The following is a 25,340-nucleotide window of genomic DNA, read 5'->3' as shown; positions in this document are numbered from 1 at the left end:
ATGAGGAAGACAGTTGCCACAGCCCAAATTTTAATGTGTTTGCCTACCATTCTATAGCAAGTGCCCTGGAATCTTTTTGAGTACTGGCTGTGATACTTGCATTTCAAAGAAAATTAATCAGTAGTTAACTCTTTTTTTAAAAGTTTCAAAAAGTATATCAACTCAGAACTTCGTGATTTTGCCATAGTCGATCAAATGAATAACCAAGATAGGATGTGTTACTGCCTTTTCCCAGGCTGATAACTCACTGAAAACGGTCTGCTACTTTTCTTTTCCCTACATCTTCTTCTGACTACTGCACTGTTATCAGAACCTACTGGGCTCCAAATGGAAGCACAAGTTGAGCTGTAACCCTGGGTGATTAGAAACAATGCACAGGCATGTGTAGATGCAGAGAAGGGCAGAAGACCAGAGAGGAGGCTCTTCCTCTTATCAAAGCTGCCGCCTCTCATGGAACATTCTGAAGAGGGCTGTTTTTCTTTGGGACATTGGACATCTATTTACGGAAAGCTCTTCTAGAAAGTACAAAGGCATCATGAGGGTGTAATTTCCTCCCTTGCTTTGTCCAGGGTTAAGTAAACAGTGAGAATGGAGGGAAATGAAAAATCCAGGATGCCAGAGATGGTGAGAAGTGGACCAAAGCATTCAGTTCAATTTTCTTCTTCTTATTAAAGTACACTTACTAAAATGGCAATAGCCTCCATTTTACTTTGCTCCGACCACATTTCCCCCTTTACTTTCTTTTGAAAACATTTTTGTTGACAGACACAAATCTTCCTTCTGCCACCCTTTGTTAATGTTGAAGAAAGCAGTGAAACACATAATTTTTTCCTGTGTCCCTGTTGAAGAGCCAATATTGTGCAAGGACGACGACGAGTCTTATTGATCAATAACTCACAACGATGAGATGGAACACCAAAGCTTTATTTAAGATCTCTAAATTAAAGGTCAAAGTACAGAGAAAATCACATTAAATCCACATACAAGCAATTCAAAAGAAGCAGCCACATATTCTATGCTAGACTAAGGCAAACATTCCAACCCAGCAAAACAGTGACAAACACTTCTATCTCCCTAGATGAGGAACACCCCTTCTACATGTCCTCAGTCCCACTAGACTAGATCAGTCTATCACAGACTTTTCTGCCAGAATGTTCCTGGTGTTGGAGAGAAGCATCCAACCCTTTGAATATTCTGAAATACGTTCTAAATAATACTCGGTCCAGCAAACTACTTTTTATGTGTAATCTACAAATTCAAGACTCTGTCCTGTGATAGAGATCTTGCTTTAATACAGAATATTTTTTTCTGAAATTAGCTGAGCTAAATTGCAACTTCAAAAACACGATCATGTCCACCTATGGGGTTTTCTACACAACACTGGGAGTAAGCGGGTCTCATTTACAAACACAGCTGAGTGGGGAACCACTGGGGTATTCAGCGTCATCTCTAGTCAACACAACAGCTCCATCAGCGAAAAAGAAGCAAGGCCACACACAAACAAAAAGCCTGTCCACTACAGCAGGTGCACAGTCTGTATACCACTACTACTTGAACAACTACAAAATCAGGGCAATAATCCAATGCAATCCATGAGAACCAAATCAGCGAAGCAAAGTTCTCCAGGAGGCTACCAGCGTGATTCTACTAGAAAGCACTACCTAAGTCTTACAATATACTTATTTCTATGAGTCTTAAGTGTTCACTATTTCAAAGTCTTTCTACATATAGTCTGAAGGGAGTCACTGTTAAAATGCAGGTTTCTTATCTATCAGCTAAAATATCAATCTATTCCATGAAAAGACAAGAAAATCAACTAGGTTCTCTCCTTCACAACTGCTTTGCCCACTCCCCTAAACTTCTTTCTCATCTCCGTGGGAGCTAGAGTGTAGACTGTTTTTCTCAGAGTCTGTGAAGGTACTAAATAGGAAACCATACGAAATAAAATGTGTCTGGATTATCTGGAGAAACTCAAAGACATTTACTCAAATAGTAGCAGGTCCCTCTACGTAACTCTCCATGCTTTGTCTTCATGGTTCAAAAGGAAAAAAAAAAATCACACACTTCAAGTCAAAAGCACACTTCAGAAAGGTAAGCACTAAATATGAGTCTGCACCTGTACTCTTGCCCCGTGTCTTCATACTGCAGTTACCTGCTTGTATGTCTGGATCCTCTATTAAAGATATGACCCTGGAGAACAGGGGTCCTGATTGACTCATCTGTGGTCCCCAGGGTTCGGCTCAGTGAGTGTGCTGAAATGTCTACTCCTGGACTGTTAAGAGAACTGCTCTCTCTTTCCCATTTCTATCTTGACTCAAAGATCTTGTTCCCATTGCATTCTTGTGCATTAATCACCAAAACGAATGGATGACCTTGGTTTGGGAAAGAGGCATTTCTAAAACTAATAACAATATTGTCTGCTCAATGGTCATTGGCAGGGGACAGCAAGCTTAAGAGGCTGCTCACAAAACCTGCTACATTGCAAACTAAACGGTCATGTAAACCTATTACTGACAATGTAGAGAATGAGACTGGGTTGTAAGAAAATGTGGGTCCCTTTTCAGACGAGAACATACGTGGAAGTTTTACAAAATACATCAGGTACCTAATAAGAGCTGTCACTACCTGAGCTATTAATGCTACGTCAGTGCCTGACTTCTAAATGCAGTCATGTCTTTGAAAATTCCTTAACTTTACTTGTTTATTTTCCCTCAGCATGCTACTCTAGGATTAATGATGTGGTGTTTGTAAAGTGTCTTGAAATCCCTAAAGTGATATAATTGACCCAAGTACCATTTTATGCATGCAAACTATGTCTACCCAGCAAGTCTACTTAAACATCTAGGATTGGGAACTGTTGTCTCCTAAAACCTAGTAAATGATTCCCTCTGGCTCCAAAAGCAGGTACTTCTTCAGGGGCAATGGGAGGGACAGCTGAGGAATCGCTCTGTGGCATCTGTCGTGCAACGCTTTTCGAATGGCACATCTCGATAAATGCATGAGGGTCCTGGGAGTGTTGCAGCACACCTTGAAGAGAGAGTGGTAAAAATCCCAGTGTCTCTGGAAAAACAAGACAAGATATGGTCATTGGAGGGGGGCTCCACCACTTACATAGATAAAAATCCACACTGACGCATGTATCTCTGCTTCACACACAAGAATAGCTTTCTAGAGTTTCTGAGAGTGAACAAAATGGAGCACAAAATTAAAATGGGAAGGTCAGGAAGTGAGGCATGATAATGCTGCTAAGAGAAGGGGGAAACACATTCACAATCCAGGAATAATGATATAAACTACCATGCTTGAACTGCCTGGACCATTTCAAACCAAAACGGCCATTTTAATTTAACTCAATATTATAGCATGCTCATTGTGAACCTGGTAATATCTACTAGCAGTGGTTAGGAGGCAAGTAACTTTAGAAGGTAAAAGAGGTAATAATTAGCAGAATAAGATTATACAAGTAAGCTATTAGCCTCTAAACCCAAGGAACTTTGTGCCTGGTATCTCTCATGTATTAGACACAATCTTTACTTCTAAAAATCACAAACAGGATGCTCTGTGTGAAGGGCTAGTTAAGAGATGGAGCAAAGCTGGGCGGTGGTGGCACAGGTCTTTAATCCCAGCACTCGGGAGGCAGAGGCAGGTGGATCTCTGTGAGTTCAAGGCCAGCCTGGACTACAGAGTGAGTTCCAGGGAAGGCGCAAAGCTACGCAGAGAAACTCTGTTTCGAAAAACCAAAAAGAGAGGGCGGGGGGGGGGGGGGGGGGGGGGGGGAGCAAAGTCTAAGACCACCAGTGAGGGCATGGCTCTACTAAGGGTTGAGCATGTGGCTCACTGCAGACTCTGAAATAGTGTTTCCTGTTTAGTCGTAGTTAAAAGTGAATGAGCCGGGCGGTGGTGGCGGCGCACGCCTTTAATCCCAGCACTCGGGAGGCAGAGCCAGGCGGATCTCTGTGAGTTCGAGGCCAGCCTGGGCTACCAAGTGAGTTCCAGGAAAAGGCGCAAAGCTACACAGAGAAACCCTGTCTCGAAAAACCAAAAAAAAAAAAAAAAAAAAAGTGAATGAAATATCTCCATAAAACACTATGCTTTTCTGGAAAAAAAATCTGAGTGAGCAATTCCCAATATTATCACTTAACTCACTTAAAGTGATGAAAAATAAAACTGCCACCTTCATATATTTACTCAAACTTCTCTCAGAGAAATTTCCCCGAGAGACTCCTTAATATCACATATTTGACAGGCACATATAGATAGAGATTTACACTCTCATATTTGTATTTTATAATCCGTTGTTTCATTATATTTGAGAGAGCTTTAAAAGCAAGCATTCTCAAAACCAGCATTTTAAATTAGAAGGCTGCATCTTTATATGGAGGTCTGGCAGCTCTCAGCAGTGAAAACCACAGCAAGTGAATCATTTACCTCCAGGTCATCATCAGGAATGGCTCTTCTCCACTTCATGTTCCACCTGATGTGCTCATAGGCATTGACCACAACTTCAATCGCTTTGGGGCAAGAGTGGCAAGCCTGGATCACCTGCAGAGAAAACAGAGAACGTTGTCACTTAGCGTGTGCATATGATTGACACTTCTCACAAACCAGCACATGCTGACAATCACAGTTCTAAGGAGGATTGGGGTGCAAGGTCAACCTGGGATACAGAGTGTCTCTTGTCCCCAAAACACACCAAAGATGAAAAATTAAAGATAGAATTGAAAAAAGTTAAATATAAGAACTGCATTAATTCCAAGCCAGAGAACTGTATGGACTGGAACTTATCGATTCAGATCTCACAGAGGAGCAGAGGTCTTGGACAGTAGAAAGGTCTGTGGCATGTGTGTGTTCCACATCTGTGCGTGTACATGTGCATGTGTGTGCACGTGTGTGTGCAGTAATGCATCACCTCTCTGCCGGTTGGCTGAGGTAGAGTGAGAGGAAGGGAAGCTCTTGGTTAGTGTCGGTATAACCTCACATGGAGCCTTCTACAGTGATCTCTGCTGCACGTAGGAAGCAGGAAGATTTGTGTGAGTTTTACAGATGCCACAATTTGGAACGCCCATTTCTCTTGCTAGGACTACTCTCCATGTTGACTCCTTACCCATCACATACACACACACACACACACACACACACACACACACACACACACACACGCACAATTACCCTCCACAGAAGCTTCTGTGTCCACCAAAGCTCTTCCACCACTTTTTAGGTGAATGGAGAAAAGTATGAACCAGATCCTGAAGGATAACTGAGAATGACGAACAGAAGAAATGACACATCCTCACTTTTGAGACCTTCCATGTTGTAGCATTCAGGGTTTTAGTCCCCATAAGTAACACTCCCTTATGAATAAAGAACCCATTTTTTAAAAGGTGAGGATAACAAACAACTGGAGATCAGAAAACCATCTTCACTGTGGAAAACTCATTACATATACTGTTTAACTATCAGCCACATGGAGAATCTCAAACTCCACTCTGAAATGAATTTTCTGCCCTCTGACTACAGGTCTTTCCCTAGGAGCTGAGCCTATTTCTGGGGTCTTGCCACCCTGATGAACAAAGATCTCACATGTTCTCTGGGTCTAAGGTTTAGTAAACCAACTCAGTCCCCTCCATCTCTCAGTCGGCTGAACACAGAATAGCAAAGTGGAAAACACAGGCTACCAGCTCAGGTGGTATTTTACCAGAACTTGAAACAATGAACACGAAAGTTCTCTTCTAAATAGCTTGTAATGAAATCCAGCTCCAATGAGTTAAGGAACAAGTAGATGCTATGAGACTGAGTAGGGCCATGAGCAATAGATATTACAGAAAGGAGGGACAAGCTACATGGTCACCGTATCTATGACATTTGTATCTTCCCAACTGTCCCTGCATAGCCTGAAACAAACCACAACAGGAATGTCTAGACCACAGAAGTCAGCATAGGCTATGACTGTATCAGGAAAATACTTTCCTAAGTCTAGATATCAGTGAGACAATAAATCCATGCCTAAATAGTATTATATAGTGTCTTTACACACACACACACACACACACACACACACACACACGCACGCACACACACACACACACACACACACACACACACACACACACACGAGATACAGTTAACAAGTACATAGAGTAAAGTAATGAGAACACGTTAAGAAAAGAATCAATAAGCAATGTATTTTAAAATGTGTGCTCTGGCTCTGGTTACTTTATCAATTGTAAGCTTATGTGATTTAATAGTTAATGATAACTGTATTTAATTAGCTCTCAACATTGTAGATGATTTCAGTCAGGTCTTGTGGGCTACTGTGAGCCAACACAGCGCAAAACCTGCTTTCAGTTATCCTTATTTAAAGAAGCAAAATGGCAAGCTACCACGTGTTAAATAAAAATATTGAAGCTTCAAATCAAGAAAGGATCAGAGCTAGTCTGTCCATTGACTGGCTGGCAATGAGCATGACTTAAATACGTGTTTAGTGAGAGAAATATTCTAGCTACTGTCACAAAGTTTTTCAGCTAGCTCTATAAAGGCAAAGAGCAACCTTGGATCACAGGCCCACGGCGAGGTAAGCAAGTGGCTGGAGCCTGTCACCGAGTACTACTGGGACCTCTAAAACGTCAGAGACTCTGACCCTTGAAAAATTAACTTCCAGCTAGGTTTGCCGCTGTCAGGGTGGGGAATTATGTCCCAACACTGAGCAAATACCTCTACACTAAGCCCAAACTAGACCACTTCTTCATGGGAGGCGAGCTGGTGATACCAACATGGGACGTGTCCATATAGCAACCTAGGTTATCTGTCTCTGGGTCTTCCTTACCCACCTCCTTGTGGAAATGGAAGCAGATGAGAGTTTGCTATGAGATGTTTTTCTCTTACAACACATTGCCATCTTATTAGAGCTGGCAGTCTTTATAATATGGTATCATGGTTAAGGATGAATTTCTCATAGACAAGTTTTCATATATGTCCCCAAATATTGCTTGAAAGGGGTTCATGCTAAAACTTACTTGTTATTTATCTGAAATTCACATTTAATTTAGCACCTAGTATTCTGACTGGTAATCCTATTTCTGGTTCTAGCCAGAAAAGGTTCAAACGAAGTTATGCATACAGGATTGTCTATATTCACAGGTTAGAAGCTAAACTTCACACATCTTCTGCTTCCGTTTACACTTGACATCCTCCCATGTAAAAGAGAACGATTAACTTTTCAGCTTCCATTAGAGTAAAAAAAAATTTGCTGGTTCCAAATCCTGACCTCCTACATTTTTCGAATGCCGCAGGCCCAAAACCTCCACTGCTGGCATCAGTTTTTCTGATGCTCTACTAAGTCTTCCAGAAGGCTTGATTCTCCAATCCTGAAAGGATCCTTTCTAGCCTGACAGCTTCCTGCCATTTCAGGCTCTTCAGGCTTCTGGAGCTAATACAACTGGGCTCATCTTCTCAGGCCTCAGTAACTATTTCACCCAGGCCAAAATGAATAAATAAATAGGTAGAAAACTCAAAAACATCACTCTCCACTGACTGCCGGAAACCTAGACTATCACATGACAGTGAACCGCTGTGGGCCCAAAGCAGAAGTCACAGCCTCTGGTTAGCCTTGGCTGATCTGAGGAGCAGAGTGACATTCTGTCATTCTTTAGTGACTCTTTCCTCCACCACAGCACAAGAACTAGACAGAGATGAAATCTCTTTCTAAAACAGGGATGACTGGAGAGCAGTTTGGATGCCACCCCTTATCATCTGTCCCCTAAAAGCACAAATAAATATGATGCAAATTCAAGGGGCAGGACAGGTGACTCAGTGGATTAAGTACTTTGGGCAAGCACAGAACTGGGGGTCCATCCCCAAGACCCTCTGAAAAGATTGGCATCTTATTCCCAGTGCTAGGGAGGCAGAGAAAAGGGAATCCCATCTCAGGAGCTTTCTGGCCAGTCAGTTTAACTAACCAGTCAACTCCAGGATCCCCAAAATACAGTGGGAACATGACTGATGAAGTAGACCTTAAGTTGACCTCCACCTCCAAATACACATACACATGTACATGCACACCCTGACACACACCTGCACACACACACACACGTGCACACAGAGGGAAAGAGAGAAAGATGTTCCCCAAACTTTTTCAAATACCACTTGTAAGATACTTTAGTAAGAAACTACCCTAAAGCTGCCTTGAGTCTTACATAGTGCTATATTTTTGTACACACCAAAAAAAAAAAGAAAAGAAAAAACCCAAAAACCAAAATTAAACAAACAACCCACTTTCTATCAAGGGAACCTTGAGCAATGAGCTTCACACACAACATTGTTCAATGGCAGAAACCACCCTTACCTCCCCCAAATCCTCACATTATCTTTCCCTTCACTAGAAAAGAAAAAAATGTCTTTCTTGCCCTACAAGAAATCTCGATTTTGGCTCCCTGGGGTGTCGCTTCCTTTTGAATTATGCTAGGAGAGAAAAAACCAAGTGTCCTTTTGTACCCTGAAAAGCAATCGCAGACCCTATCTTTCTCCCCACCCTCCACCATCTAGCTTATGTAATTTATACAGTGGCTCTCAGTGAAATGCACTCTTGCTCCATCCACTTTGCATGGGGACGACAGCATCTGCAGCTGTGACCTTGCTCCTTGTAAATAAGGAAACTGAATTCCCCATCCAGGAGAGAACAAATCACTTTATCTTCTGGATAAATGAGGCAGTCGTTTTGCCTGTCCTAAAGATGACTTTCTCTTAGGAGAGTTGGGCTGCGGAGTAGTGTTCTAAATCACTTTCAGGCATCTGCATAGTAAATTGAACAGTTTTTCTTCCGCCCTCCCATTCTCACACACATCTGAGGGGGGGTAGCAATGAAACTGTTGACAATAGCAGGCACGAGGAGCCAAGTCTATGCTGAATCTCCTTAGCAATCAGCCAGACCACAGCAAGCTAGAGGAGCAAACAAAAGCAAGCAGGAAAACATTGACGGTGCAGCCAGCCTTCCCTGGGACACAAGACTGTGTGCTTATTGTCAGGGCTGGAGGAGCCACCAAGCAGGGCCAGTACCAGAAGGTCTTATCCTGCCCCGAAGGCACACATGACAAGGAAGAGGAGGACAGGGAAATCGGCTGAACATCCTCACCAGACTAGTGGGCACGCCACACCCACTCTCTTCTTAAATGTTGCTGAATAATTCATGCTACTACCTGCACGATTCAAACAGGAAACTTGGAGATAGGTGTTCAAAATTAGTACAGCAAGTACACAGCCAGGTAGACACTGTGTTCAGCATCACTAGACCTCTGCTCCTAATAGCAGAGAACCAATCGTCTGTGTGGGAAAGACTTCGGACCTCCACAAACCCCCAAGACTTCTTACCCCCAAAGAGAAGCACTTTGAAAGTCTCTTCTCACTAATTTGGCATTCAAAAAAGAATGAGAAGGGGTGTGAGAGACATGATACACAGGCTCACTCAGCAATGAGCTTCAGGACTGAGTTCAGCATTTCGGTCCACAGGCACATCCCAGTAGAACCCTTCCCTGAGCTGGGAACATCCAGTGAGTCTAGCAGAGCCCACAGCAATGATTTAGTGCTCAAAAATGTTTGATACTATCTTAAGACCCACGGCATCATCTGCTAAAGGCTACCATGCACCAGGAACCACGCTGAAAATTTCTGAAATAGTATCTCATGCAATTAAAAAAAAAAAAAAAAACAGAAGAAGACATTCCTGACTGTCAGACTGACTGACAGAGTGGGACAACACACTTCCCTGGTACCTTTGTCACCTGCATCCCCTCCAGCCTGCTCTCTAGAAGGAAATGGTACGAGGGCATAGATGTAGAAAATAAGCTTTGATTTTAAATTTTACTTACTTATTCATTTTAATGTGCATGTGTGTGTGAAGCCAGGAGCTAGAGTTAGAGGCTGTCGGGAGCCCCCCGACGTGGGTGATGGGAACTGAACCTGGGTCCTCTGCAAGAACAGCAAATGCTCTTAATTGCTCCCCAGCCCACCCAAATACACTTTCTAAAGTGAGTTGTGGTGAGGAGACAGTTTGCTTGACTTTTGGCATTCTGCTATAAGTAATAATAAGAAGAGCCTGGTGTGGATGGGACACAAGGAGGGGAAAATGGGCAACAGGAGAGATGTTTATAGATACAGAGAGGCAGTGAGGGTAAGAAGTGGGATGCCAGTCTGCAAGGACTGAAAGCAACTCAAGAAAAAGCGTAAGAAGTGTCTGGTCCCGTCCTCTAAGTGTGTGTGTGGTGCACTGTGAACAGGTGTAAATTTCCTTCTGATAAAAGACGGTGTTCACATACTGTTGCCAAAGAATTTAAGCCAAGAATACCCATTTCACAGATGGGGAAACTGAGGCTTAGGAAGGTAGTAATTTATTCAATCACTCCCTTATGAGAGTAGCAGGGCCAAAATCTGATGAAAATTCCTTTTATTGTTTTTATTCTAAAATGAATGAGCTATAGAAGACCAAATGGAGATAAAAAAAAAAAAGCAAGGAAGGAGAAATTACAGAAAATGTGTAGAGGTAAAGTGCCTACAGATGCTTGACATTTTTAGACATATTTAACAGATATCCTGAGACAAGTATCATGACTAGTTAAAATCTGGAATAAATACAAAACTTGGTTCAGAAGGACAGAGAAGCCCCTGGTATAGCCTGAAACAAAGAGGTAAAGGTTTGCAGGTTGCGTATGAGCTTTTGTGGGCCATACGTCAGCAGTAGGCGGCCATCCGGGTGATTGTATAAACGATAGAGAAAGTGTTTTAGAGACAGATACCCAGGTGAAAGACGGCTGTGTGCTCATACATCATAGAAGTCGACAGTTAGGACCAGGCTCTTATTTCACCTGAAATCCAGGGAGTCAAAGCAAGCAACTCAGAACAGAAAATGCCACAGATAGTACTCTCTGAGCACTGGGATCCTGAGTCAGACTTCAGTGGGACTGTAACACATGGCCACCAAAGAACCATTTGGAATTAACCATGAAGCTGTTAGTAAGTCTGGGAGTGTCCTCTGCTTTATACCTAAGTTTAAGGGAAGAAAATTAACCCACAGTAAAGACACTGACAACCAAGTGAAAATTCCCTGTTGAGTTCGGCAGCACTGATCCTACTACTTCTTAACTCAGTCACTGAATGCCTTTGGATTATCTGGAGTTTTTCCTTGTTGAACTCACCACTCTTAAATGATTTTTATTCTTTTCTTTTCTTTTTTGTTTGTTCAGTTGGTTGGGGTTTTTTTTTTCCTTTCAATTTTATGAGACAAGGCCTTACTATATGACCCAGGCTGGCCTCCCGCCTATACCTCTCCAGTGCCGGACCAACAGGATCGTATGTGCCACCGCTTCTAACTGCTCCCATCTTTAGTGCTTTTCCTCTAACTTGTCCTCACATCGCAGGAGCACAGGTGAGTTCTTGACCTCTTACCAGAGTAAGACGAACACTCAGGCGGGATGCACTAACATTATACATGTACGGGAGGTGCTAGCCCCACCCCAGATGGACTAGTCCTCAGGTTTCTCAGCCTCTTTCAGGTTTTAGAATGGCGGGGTCATCTGGTTTATTTTAAATGTTAAATCCGTTTTGACTACCAAATTAATGATCATCATTAACCTGATGTTAGCATCTCCTGCATTCCTCTACTTTATCACGGACTGTGCATATTGAAATGACCTCTCTGTGTGTTTTTCTTTCCCAACAGACTCTAAGCTACTTGAGTAGATACCTTGTCTTGGTCATATCAACATCATTAGCATCTGGTCCCTGCCAGCCCATTAGAGATTATTAATTAGTATTATTCAGCACAGAGGTCATGCTGTATGGTATGATGTGAATAAATCCTTGAATCAAATTATCTAAGGTCAGATCCTAATCCCACCACTGCAGGAGCTCAGAAGTGAGGTGACTGGATGCCTCAGTATCCTCTGCTGGAGAACAGGGACAATGCATCCCTTACAGAATTATTGAAGGAATCAAATTAACAAATACAAAATGTTTATAACAATCTACTGAACTCATTATAAGTCATCATTGGTCCCTTTGTGTTGGTTGACATTATTGTCAGCTTTTGTCAAACTGGAAGACTGTGCAGCTCTTTCCTGGCTGTAAGCTAACTCATTCCAAAGCAAGTTATGCAGTCTTTAGACCAAACATTGAGTAGGAATAATTGTTTGTCCCTCATGAGCTGACTTTCTAACTCCTGCCCAAATTTCAAACAGATGTAGAGAAGGATGGGGAGGTCTTACAGAGGTCAGACATGGCTGTTCAGGACTCAAGTCTTGAACAAGTTGGAATCACCTGGAGACTGAAGGGCACATCTCTATTTGAGCTAGAGCCGGGATGCAGCCTCACCTTGTGGAACTGTGGGGGGTAGATGCGTGCAGCCCCATAGTTCAGCAGCAGCTGGTAGCAGACCTCGGGCTGTGCAGCAGGGCGCACAGAGGTGACCTTCAGCACGTACTGGATGGCTGCACAGCCGTTGATATCCATGAGGTTGGCCTCGGCACCCGCATCCAGCATCATGTGCATGAGCACGTGGTCGCAATTCCAGGCAGCCTTGTGCAGAGGGGACTTGAAGTCGTCATCACGGGCGTTGACTTCAGCGTTGTTGTCCAGCAGCGTGCGGCAGATGAGGTGGTGTTCCCTGCTGTACTCCTGCTCCTTGAAGCGCAGGGCCCAGTAGGTGGCCACGGCCAGCGGAGTCTCCATGTGGGCGTTCATGCTGTCGACGATGGCCCCGTTCTCCACGTAGAAGGCCACCAGCTCAGAGAGGCCGAAGTGGGCAGCCGTGTGCAGGGGTGTCTCCTCATCCTGGTTGTTGGTTTTCATGTTCACGTTTGCACCTGTGAAGGGAAATGGAAGCAGACCACTATTTAAACACGTGTCTGTGTTTATGGTTCTTTCATACATATGAGCAAGACTCTTTCTCACAGGTTCTCTGCCTGTCACGCGTGACTCCTGCCCAGCCATAAAGGGCCATTCCTGGCTCTAGTTTAAACTGCTCCTCCACTACTGTCCTCCTGACTACCAACAAATGTACCCCAGAAGAGTAGTTAACGATCTTTCCCAAAGCCTCAAGCAATGCTGGACTCCAACTCTTCATTCCCAGGTGGATGTGGAAGTAAATGATGTCTATAACAAAATATTTTCTATCACTGCAATGTCAAACACTGTTGAAATACATTATCTTGAATTTTTTAATGTTAAAAGTTTGGCAACAGGCAAAGAAGCTTGCCACCAAAATCTGACTACTTGAGTTGGATATCTGAGATGCACATGGTGGTTCAAAATCCACAAATGGTCCTGTGAGTTCCATGCACATGTTCACAAACACACAAATAATAAGAGACAAATAAGTAAAATTTTAAATATAAACTGAAGGCTATTTTAAAAAAAACTGTAGGTCATGCCACATTAAAATGTGTAGGGCTTTTAATTTTTACTTATGTGTATATGTGTGCTCCACTTGTCTCTATGTGCACCATATGCATGCAGAAGCCCCTTGAACTGGAGTTATATGTGATTTTCTGGGTGCTGTGAATTCTGGGTGCTGAAACCATGTCCTCTGCAAAGGCAACAAGTCTTCTTAACCACCAAACCATCTCTCCAGTCCCTAAAAATTGTTTTAAGTGTTTTACAAAACAGTATCTTTCTTGTCTTTCAAAGCAGGTGGATCTCAAGTTTGATGCTAATAGACTGGTGACATGAAAGGTTCCCAGTAGTTAGGCTGAGAACACAGCATCATGGAAGCTATGTCTTTGGAATATAATGAACACAAACATGCACACACATGGGCACATGTATACACACACACACACACACACACACACACACACACACGCACAATCTTTAGCACCAAAACAATCTAAAGGTCATAGTTTGCATTGAGAAGTGTTGAAGTTAGCATTATGGAAGTAATCACCAAAAGAAAAAAAAACATGGACAGTAGTTGACAAAAACATTTCATAGACAATTGTTCATGTTTGGATGGTGCCTTAGAAATGATTTCATGCAACCCACCAACTTAGCAGACCAGGAAACCAGTTTGAATTTTGTTTTTCTGATAAGAAATATTAAGTATTTAGAATGATTAACCTGAGAAACTAGAAATTTCCTTCCTTGCCTAATTTGAAGGGGTAGACCAAATAACCCCTAAAGGTCAGTGTCATAAATAATTCTATTGGAAATTTTCATAGGTACTTTAAATATGTCTGAAGAGATTGTTATTATTATTATTATTATTATTATTATTATTATTATTGGTGTTAGTGTTAATGTTATTGCTATATCTAATGTTAATTTGGAATTGAACCAAGTACAGCATTGCAATCTAAATGCATTTCACACACTCATGGACTCTTTCCAGCACTCTGAGGTAGATGCAGTTTTCTACCCTGATTTTACAGTTGGAGAAAGTCAATCTTGGGTTAACATTTTGCACAAAGTACACCAAGCTAGTGAGCTTGCAAGCAGAAATTTGCAAGCAGACAGGCTGGCTTGAAATAAAATCCCTTATTACAATTCTATTCTCCCTCATTATTATTTTTCTGCAGGAAATTTTATATTGTTTGCTGTATGAAAACCCGATGTAGCAGAAATGCGAATACATTTTATAAATTTAAATATGGTTTTCCCACATGGATAGCTCCTTCTTGGCTTTATTTACAGCATCCCCTGATTATTCAGAATATATTTAAGAAGGGAATTCTCCCACAAGCATGCCCAATGTCTAGGTAAGGAATCATCTCTCCAGTGAGGTTTCTCCAAGCATGTGGCTGGCCAGACACTGAGCTCTTCTCGTTTGCAGAAGGTGGAACTATAATCAAAGCCATCTTCACCGTGGTCCTCAGTATTCTGACCTGGAAGGGTTCTGGGTGGGGTCTTCTTTCCAGAAGAGTACCTGCTTTTGAGTGAAATGGAATAAATACAAATGTCTTCCCAGAAGCCATGTGCAGGGTCACTTCAACTGCTGGAGAATTTCCAGTAAGAAACGAAATCAAAGACTCAGGATGAAATTTTTACAGGCCAACTGAGAGTGAACCGCTGCCTTTGTCTTTTAATGGACTTGGACGTTTACTCTCGATCCTTGACCTCTTGGGATAACTGAATTCATGGCACAGTCACCTTTTCTGAGATGGAACTTTTCATTTTTATGTTTGAATTGTATCTCTGGCAAGAACTTTCCAAAAGAATATATAATGCTTTTTTATTTTAGATTCTTTTGATTTCTCCAAGAAATTAGAGATCAGAAGTGTGACATTGGGGGGGACTTTTACAATTACTTTTTCACAGGAAGGTACAATATATTAGTTGTCAACAGCTTCCATGATAAAACTTAAAATAAGAGAAGTGAATCTCCCCGCAGCAGTGTAGACTAGTCTGACATCAAGGTGTCTGCAGGGCCAGTTCTCTCTGGAGGCTCAGAAAGAAAATCCATCTCAGCTTCTGGTGACGGCTGGTGAGCCTTGGTGGCCCATTGCTTGTAGAAGTATCATGTCAATCTTGACCTCTGTGTCCATGTGGCGATGTCTGTTTCTTCATAAAGAAGAATGCCTCAGATACTGCAATAGGCTCATAACAGCTTGCTATCCCAGCGATGGTATCTTCAGGAACTGATTCCAGCACAGTCACAGGCTGAAGTGTTAGAGACTGGGACTTCTACACGAGGGATGCAACTCAAGCTTATAATGTAATGGATGCATCTTGATACACACAAATTTAATTTTAAATTTGCACAGCTTCAACGTTATTGTAATCATACCCCAGTTGAAGAAAGCAAACACACCCTCCCTCTCTGAGACAAGGGCTCACTAATATAGCCCAGGCTGGTCTCTCCTCTAACTCACAGAGACCAACATACCTCTGCCTTCTGAGTGCTGAGATTAAAGCCATGCACCACCATGCTCTGATGTGAAAACAGTTCTTGATGTAAAGGAGCTCCCTGCCCTCTATTCTCTGCCCGATGACAACTTCATCCAGCTAGAGGTGACTATAGCTGCTTCACAAACCTGTTCACATAGGAAAATCTTTGCACTCCTTTTTAGTCTTACAATGTGTGTGTAGAACTTTAAAGCAGATGGTTTGGTTTCTTTCTAAGTTTGAACACAAGAACCATATGAGCATACTGTTCTGTGTTGCTCTCTTCACTCAGCATTCTGTTGAGATGTTTGCTACTCTGTTCTTTTTGCTGGTTCTGTCTCTCAGCGTAAGTTATCCACAGTTTGTCCTTGCTACTAATGAGAGACATTTCTCATTTCAGGCTATTCCAAACCCTACTGTTTTGGGAATTCTGACATATTCTCGCATGCTAGTGGTGCTCATGTGTAGGAGTTTCTCTGGCTTCTATGTCTATGAATGCAGCAGCTGCACTATTGAGTATACCTAGCTTTAGCTTCATTAAATAGAGTGAGTTCAAGGCCAGTGAGCTGCACTCCTCCGTGGCCTTTGCATCAGCTCCTGCCTCCAGGTTCCTGTCTTGAGTTCCCTCAGCAGTGGAGTGAGACCTGAGATTTGTAAGCTGAAATAAACACACTTTCCTTCTCAAGTTGCTTTTGGTCTTGGTATTTTACCACAGCAATCTAAACTCTAAATAAATTGCTACCTATTCATTTATCAAGACACCATCATTGACAAGAAATCCCTTCTCGCCATTTTTCAGTCACAATCCTCAAGGATACAAATGAAAACACAGCAATTTATCCTGACCTCCTTTTTCACATCATCATGGAAAACTACACTTTTCTTAGAAAAGGTCACTAGGATGAAACATTCATGCCTCGTGGGTAACAGTGACCTGTGGCACCCGTGAGAATGCAAAGGAAATATTAAAACAGATGCATAGTAAAGGTCTTAGGAAGAAACTGACTGAGTCTACTAACTTCACAGAGAAGTTCCGTTCTCATTCAGTGGGCCGCTTCAGGGGTTGCCTCACATTGGTTCCTTTCCACTTAGTCTCACTGGCTTGAACTACACCTGCCTGGGTTTGAAGGGTGAAGCAGTTCTGTATGCAGGTAAAACACAGCATGTTTGGTCAGGGCTCCTTTATGAATATGCTAATAAAATCTATTCTGGAGCATTCCCCAAGGGCTTTACCTGCTGTGTCTCACTTATTAACACTAGCATTATTTTCAAGACATCTATTATGCAAAGGTTAGACCTCATTTTTCTCCTGTTCAGAGCTTTTCATTTTCCATGATTTCTGTTACTGTTTTTCAAGTCGGCTTCTTTGTCCAAGATGTAATTTTATACAGTGTCAAGCTTGCTATTAACTATCATCAAAGCATATTTTCCGTTGGCTGCTTTGTTCTTCTTTCAATTTTGTCCTTTCTGTCTACAACCTAAAGCAAAGATATTTCTATGTATCTTCCATAGTCTTGTCTTAAATGAAATCTCAAACGGAAGACCATTGTCCTTACAGTCCCCTTACTCTAGAACTTTCACTCTCTATGGTGTGAATCTGGGAACCGATTTCTTCTGTGTTGGCAAGAACCATCATTTCCTCAATCTCTGTAGGCTGTTTTTGAAACCACAATGAGGTTTTCGGGGTCTTTTGTTTGTTTGTTTGTTTGTTTGTCCTTTCTTACGGGTAATCTCACCAACTCCAATGACTCCTCTATTTTCATGGAAGACAGAGGTCTCTGGCTCTTTCTTTCTTTTCTCTCTATCCTGATACCATTCTGCAAGCCGTTGTGGGTAGTCCTTTCAACATAATCACAGTCACAGTTGTAGATTCTTCTGGGGATAATTGCATTGACATTACCGAAGACCCAAGAGAGCTTGTCTGCGATGGGTCCTCTGAGAGATGCTTACCCATGCTCACACTGTCAGGTTCACTTTGAGTCACTGGTTCAAGTTTTCCAGGCGACCTTCACTAAGTCATTCAGCTTTTCTTTGAGTGCCATCATATGATAATTTCCCATTGCGTAGGTTAAGTGTGCTCAGTCACACCGTTCAAACGCCTGAAGCACAAAGCAACAGAGGTTCTTCACTCACTTCCCCCTGGAGAACCAAATGTCCTCTGTTTGCTCTCTCAGGAAGTCCAGTCTAATCAGTGTTGTGGCTTTTTTATCATGATATGGAGTCTCCTTAACCAAGTGATCCACGGCTATTTCTCAGGGAGAAATAAACTGGAAATCCCCATGTGAACTTTTCACTGCACTATGGAGATGAACCAGTCACCTCCACCTTTGTCACTGTGGTTGGCTGGGTAGAAGAAAGTGAGAGAGCCAGGCATGACAGCCTACCCTAATAACTCAGTTAAGAACTAGGGCTTGGTCCCTGCTTTTTGGAACCGAGCAAGCAGTTGCTGAGGAAGAGCCACAAACGAAGGACACCCCTGATGGCAAGGACAAGGAGGCCTGATGGGATGAGCCATAAACAGCTCAAGATGATAACCAAATAAGGACAAAGCCTAGGACTTGTTCAGGCCTGCCCCAAAATGGAAAACGGTAACCCTGATTAGCCCCTGACTAGCCCTGGTCAATTAGAACGTACTAATATGATTGCCACTTGCTTAAGTCAACCATATCCAAAATGACCTAACTGCCCTAGGACCTCCTCATAGCTGTGCTTCAGAAGAGCCCACATGTCCCTCTCTGGGTCTTCACCATTTTGCCTTTGTGTAGGATGGTTGGCCCCAGCATGCTGGATAATGAACACTCTTGTTGACTGCATACATGGATGGTGGTCTTTTGTGGGACTTCTCTAGGACCCTAACAGAAAGCACGAGAACAAAGACATTACTGGAGGTCTAGTATAGTATTCAGGAGCAAACACTGTTGCTTGGGGTTGGTTGACCATAGAGGTGGTAATCTGAAGTGGTCCCAGCTGGAGAGATTTTGGAGGAAATGACAGGGGCCGTTGTGGGATGTAAGACACACAATGAACGCAAGGAGACAAAGATGCCTGCTGAGTTTTCCCTGGAGCTACTACTGCAAGAACAGGGCTGTCATTTACTGAAACAGGCAGGAACAATTTCCTTCTCAGTGTGTGGAGTTTGACATTATTATTAAATAATAATTTGACAGAGTGGGGTAGAGGGTTCTGGATGCCCGGGAAGAGGGGCAGAAATCTCAAGTGAACACCATTGGATGGTATGGAAGCCATGGGACTGGGTGGGCACAGCCATAGTTGAATTCAGACACACCAGTACTTCACTGCAGGGAAGAGAAAGAGATGCAGTCCACAGTGCTGAACACAGGTCAGCAAAGGAGTCGCAAACCAGATCAAACCAGCTCAAAGCAGCTCAGCTCTGGGCTTGTAGTGGCCTCCTTCACAGTTGCCTGTTCTCAGAGAAGCCTTCCTACCACAGAATGACCGCAGTTCAGTTTCTTCAGCCATGCTGAAAACAGGAAGCAGAGATAACAAACTAGCTCCCTGCGTCTCCTGAAGCAAATCTTTTTCATATCAAGGCTTATCAGCCGGCTCCTCACAATATTGCTCTCATCCCCTGGGAGGCAGATGTTTTTCAAACAGCCCATGTTTATTTATCATTTTGTTTATTTTAAAGTTACTGAACCCGAAAGAAAAGATATCTTTCTAGATGAATGCCTAGGAAACAAAATGCAGGTATCGCCTGAGCTCAGCCATCTCACGTTTACTTCATTTTCTTTTATCTTTTTAATTCCAAAAACCACTTATTAAAATTTAGCAAAGTAACCATGGATGAGAGTAAATAGCTCAGACTCGGGGAAAAGGGACCATTATTATACAATCTTGGAGTAATCTTGTTGGGCACATGAAGTGAGACCATATCTATACTTGAAATTGTTGAAATGATGTTTTTCTGCACAAAAAGATGCTATTATTGTCATTCAACTGAAAAAGAGGCTAATCCAAAGGAAGTGGTGTTGTTGTTTTTTTAATAGCTATGAATTTGAAAAAAAAAAAAAACAAAAGAATACAGACTTCTTTCTTTACAATTCTGCTCGGTTTGCCTCAGAGTAAGAGGAGGCCTGGCCCAGTTCCGGAGTTGAGCGGCCATGTCTGCACCGATATAGGATGTGGCCCTGGTGTGGCATGAAGCTGACAGGAAGGGGCACTGAGGTGGCCGAAAGCACCAGACGAGAAGGAGTCAATTGAGTAGCCATGGGTTCCCCACTCAGAGGCAGCAATAAAAATCAAAATCTTGGATGGAAAATTCTGTCTCTGGTGGAGCCAGTGTCCTTGACAATGAGCAAGGGGTCTGTTCATCCAGAAGCAGTGTCTGGAGTCTTTCTACAGCCATGGGCTCACAGAGAATCTGCTTAAATGGAGCCCAGGTCTCTAATCCTGAGGGAGTTTTAAAAACAGCTATAAATCTGAAAGACCAAAAGAATACAGGCTTCTTCCCTTACCCAGGGACACAGTTCTGCTTACTTTGTGATCAGATTTGCTCTCTCTTTCTCTCTCTCTCCCTCCCAGTGCCCCCCACCCTGTGTGTGTGTGTGTGTGTGTGTGTGTGTGTGTGTGTGTGTGTGTGTGTATGTGTGTGTGTGCGTGTGTGTTACTGGAGCTGAACCTAGGGCATCATGCTAGCAAGTACTCTATAACTGAGCTACATCCAGCCTTTTTTTACTTTTTATTTTGAGACAAGGTTTCACTGTGTTGCCCAAACTGAACTTAAACTCACTCACATTGTAGACCAAAGTGATCTTGAATTTGCAGTCCTCCTGCCTCACTCAGCCTGCTGAGTACCTGAGATTACAGACATGTGACACCAGGCTCAGGTAGGAAAAGGACTTTGGAGAAATACCTTCTGCTAACACAATTTGAGGGTTTGCATCTGTTAGGCCCAGGGCTCTCTATGACGGGGAAAACTGAGACTGATAACCAAGAAATGCCTGGAGGTGATGCTTAGGCAAAAATAGAAGGATAGAAGGTAGCTGTTAGTTTTCTGTCACTTCCGTAGTAGACTGTCACAAATGAAGTGGCGTGTAACGGCACAAATGCATTATCTTATAATTCTATAGGCCTGAGATTGGACACATATTTCAGCAGACGCGGTAGTTAATTTTATTTTATTTGGCCAGGATGCCTAAATATTTTATTGGATACTATTCTAGATATGTCTGTGGAGGTGTTTGTTCAGCTGTTGACTTGTTTAGTTATGATACAAAATAGTGGGTTTTATTATGACACACACACACATATATGCTTATGATCGTGGGGGATATGAACAAGAGATAATGATGTATAAGTGTGTAAATATATGCATATATGTAAGTCATGTATATAAGTATACTTACATATATACTTACACACAAGTAGTATATATGTATAAGTATACTTACATATATACAATATACTTACATACTTATACATCATTATTCCTTGTTCATATCCCCCACGATCATGTCCTTTCCCTCTTCCCCCAGCTGGTCCACTTCTTCTCCCCAACAGTTCCTACACATATATGAAACTCACACATGTATTTTCCACATGTGAAAAAGCGTCACCATCTTGTCTTTCTCCCTGCCCCCATTACTCCCTTGTTTCCCTGGGTGAAAGTGATTTGAGGATAAGAGTCACATTTGAATCAGTGCACTCTGAGGAAAGACAGATTGTCTTTTCACTCTGCTGCCTGCTGCTCTTCCCCGAGCCTATCTCAGGTGGGAAGCAGGGGTGGGGGGCTGATGTTCACAAAGCCTCATGCTCTTGCTGCACTAGATGTGAATTTTTCTTCTAGCTATAAGCCTGGTATCATTACTTGAAGCCAGAATTTCCCAAATTCTGTTCTGTGACATATCAGTGCTGTGTGGCATATTAAGAAGAACTCTATGATTAAATAAATGTGTGCAACTTTTTCTGTGCAGCTTTGTGCAAGTATACTCAGTGTTAGCATGCACAAGATCTGAGAGGTCTTATACAGAGGGAAGCTGTATTCGTCAAGAACTTCCCCAGGGTTATTTCATCAGTGGACCTTCTTCCACAGCACACCTAGTAACAGGACTAAAATTGATACTTAAAATAGTGGACTTTGGAGAATGCATTCCTGGACAGAAGCAAAGATGCTACACAGATACAACATAAAGGTGAAAATCCAGGTACGATGCATGATCTCGTACAGGTTTGGGGGCCTCGGGGTCTTCTTTAGTTTAACCATTACCCCAACACTCTAGAGTCACTTGGCCCTACTAACAGTGTCTCCGTTTAACAGGTGAGGGCTAAGATTCAAAGCCCTGTTTTATGCAACTAGTGAGTAAGAGTCAAGATTTTAACTCAAGAAACCTTACTGCAGCACTTATATTCTTAGGAATTACTTTTGAGTTTGGGTTTTCACAACAAAGATATCCATGTGCCCACTGCCCAACCTGATCCAAGCAGAGATGTTAGCAAAGGAGGGAAGTACTAAAGAACTGTGCTTTTCCCTAGTCAAAAGCACCAGAGAATTGGAGTTCGCTGGTTGACATTCAGGTTACAGTGGAGACAAACTGTCTCTGGCTAGGGCAATGGCAAAGTCCACGACGGTCCCAAGACCGACTTCCCTTACCTGCCTCTCTCACTAGCAAAGGTAAGACAGCACCACCTACTGGGCAGCACAGGTCCTCTGCACTGAGGTCAATCTATTTACGACAGTTGGGTTTTAGTAGTTAAGCTAGGTTTTAAGTCTGTAAATGGAGACAATACAGCTAACCTCGTGAGAGAGTTGTGAAGGTTAAGGAGAGCATGGATAAAATTCCAGGTGTGCAACAAGGCACCATATACGATAACTTTTTCAAAGGCAAAGCTGAGCTCTGTAGCCCAGGCTGGCCTAGAACTCACCATCCTCATGTTTCAGTCCCCCCAAGTGCTGGCATTGCAGGTATGTGCCAACAAAGCTGAACTTCTTACAATTATTATGAAGTCCAGCAGCCTTTTCACAAGGCTCTCCCTAATTCACCTAGGTTAATTCAACCTTGCCTCTAGAGAGCAAATTTGCCTTCCACTTCTCCCATGCCACTTCTTAGCAGAGTCTGGCCCTTCCATTGGAGATAGGTTTGGAGGGCTACCAAACGCCTAAAGCCATGGTGAACAAAGGCCAGGGATGCTGTATTCAGGGTGTTTTTCGGTGGTGTTGGCTAGCATCTCCTCTCATTGCTAGGGAAATGTTTTGTCTCTGAAAAGGTGAGTGTCGGCTCTCCTTCAGTTCCCACAGGCTTTCCAATGAGTAGAAATGTCTTAGGAGCTGGCATGTGCCTGACGCATCCGCTATTTTCCCTGCTTGTGAGTTTTCCCACTTAGATTAATAGAAAGCTGAGAAGAAAGCCTCGGGATCTTGTTGATTCAACCATTACCTCCAAATCTGAGCCCTTGAGCCCCTGGTGGAATTGGTTAGATTATCTTCTGTAAGCCATTACTTGCAAAGACTACAAAAAAAAAAAAAAAACACCGCCTTGCTGTTTCCATATCTGATATCTTTCTGCTAAATGGTGTTTAAAATGTTCACAGGATAATGAGATCAAGGATCCTTTAAGCAAGAAAAAATTATAGAAGTGTTGATGGGAAAAAAATAAAGTAGTTCAGGGCCCAAGAAAATGTCATCTTAATTTCCGGTTTTAGAAGCTGCTGACTATAAGACGAAGATAGCAAACCCAGGCAGAAAACTTAGAAAGGGAACTGCATGTGACATTTGGAGGGGAAACTTCAAATCAAGAGAGCCAGGTGGAGAGGGAAAGTGGCCTCTTGTGGGGAGGACTCTGTGGGAGGACTCTCAGTTGGAAGATTCTCACTGGACTTCTGAAAATGCTGGAGACTGCTGTGGACAGCACCTCCCAATTCGTGTTCGAGGCTATACACTGGAATAGTTTTATAGGTAAAGACAGAATAATAAGTGATTGGATTTTTTTTTTCGAGGCAAGGTTTTCCTGTGTCGCTTTGCACCTTTCCTAGAACTCACTTGGTAGCCCAGGCTGGCCTCAAACTCACAGAGATCCACCTGGCTCTGCCTCCCGAGTGCTGGGATTAAAGGCGTGCGCCGCCGCTGCCGCCGCCGCCGCCGCCGCCGCCACCACCGCCCGCTAGTGATCGGATTTTTAAAGAATTAAACTTTAAAACAATCAGCTGAGTAACAGGTGAGGGCAGAGGCCGGAGCTCTGCATTGCAACAGGCTGTTTCTGCAGCTGAGTGCGTTGCAGCATCTCCTTGCTGGAAGCCGGAGCTTTGCCTTGCACCAGCTGTTTTCTGTTATTTAATATCTTGCAATTCCTTCTTGCTGGCGGCAGAAATGTGGACACTGATCAAAGTGGTGCTTTTAATTACAGAGTTTATTTTTAAGGAAAATTAATGAATGGATTTTTAATATAACTTCTTCAATCATTTACCTCCACTTACTTAAATGGTTACAGAAAATCAGAAAACCCAAATGAAGGCACTATACTATTCAAAAGGACAAAATTGTTCTCCCTTAGGTGAGCCTGCTTATAAAACTGTATATTCGGTGTGCTAGGAAATGATAAAGTGGGGACAAATGATTGTTTTGGGGGAGTTATAGAAGCATCAAGTGTTTTTCATGTCTTTTAATTAAGCACACTTGCTATACCGAGCTTCCTCCTCAAACTCAAGAAAAGCCTTCGAGAACACCTCAACACCCCACGGTGGTTGACTCTTTTCAAGTTAGTGGGACTCTGATATAACAGTCAGACTTCTCAAGTCATGTCAAGAGAGCACAAAGTTTTTGTCGAATTCTTTAATCAGTCCACTGTCTCCAAAGGGGGAGCAGCATACAGTTTGCAGCAAGACACAGTAGCACCAGCGTGGACTCAATGCAAACAGCACTGAGTCTGCTCAGGTGAGACAGGCTGGGTGAGCCTTCTTTAACTTCTCTGAGTTTCTGATTTCCCATCTATAAGATGCGGAAAATAATGTGCACTATACACACTTGTTGAAGGATTAAATGAGACACTTTGTTCTAAAGTACCTGACACAACCATGCTACACATGCTTAATATACATTATTTTCTTTTCCATTTTCCCCTTCGTGTGCATATATACTGGCAACATCAATTTCTTCTATGTGTGAAGCCGGTGCTGTTAACTTTATTAAGCAAGCTTTTTCCATTAAGCATTTATCCTTATTCATTAGCTTGGAGGACTGGCACACAAAGATATTAAATTATTTACTCAAGTTTAATGAATGAAATTGAAAACCTTTTTCCCCTGCTTAACATGAATGCGCCCTTTTCAGTATGCAGAGCCTTGTTGCATTTATTCAGAAGCTATTGCCGAGTGCTTAGTTTGTGACACAGGATTAATGAGGCCGGAGACATGGCATTGGTCACCGTGGCGACCAAACTAGCTTTGCTCTGTTCTGAGCTCCAACAACGGATATAGGATGCTTAGCTCTAGCCTTCAGTATATAGCTGAGTGTTCTTTTTCAT

At 42.7% G+C, this 25,340-nt stretch overlaps 1 protein-coding gene across 1 annotated transcript in view; it reads right to left on the bottom strand.

Annotated features, from left to right (window-relative positions):
- Positions 1-903: 903 nt before the first annotated feature.
- Asb4 (ankyrin repeat and SOCS box containing 4) overlaps positions 904-25,340 on the bottom strand; it is a 42,894-nt gene continuing 18,457 nt past the window's right edge. Inside the window, exons 3-5 of the mRNA XM_052719897.1 lie at positions 12,358-12,848; positions 4,429-4,542; positions 904-3,060 (exon numbers count right to left, since the gene is read on the bottom strand). Of these exons, the coding sequence (XP_052575857.1) occupies positions 2,872-3,060; positions 4,429-4,542; positions 12,358-12,848 (794 nt within the window). The 3' untranslated portion in view covers positions 904-2,871. The remainder of the gene's footprint in view (positions 3,061-4,428; positions 4,543-12,357; positions 12,849-25,340) is intronic.

The sequence above is a fragment of the Peromyscus californicus genome, unplaced genomic scaffold, assembly GCF_007827085.1.
Source record: "Peromyscus californicus insignis strain IS unplaced genomic scaffold, ASM782708v3 Scaffold_6__1_contigs__length_162567912, whole genome shotgun sequence".
Classification (NCBI taxonomy): Eukaryota; Metazoa; Chordata; class Mammalia; order Rodentia; family Cricetidae; genus Peromyscus; species Peromyscus californicus.
Note: the sequence above shows the minus strand (reverse complement) of the source record. Positions and strands in the feature narration are given on the sequence as shown.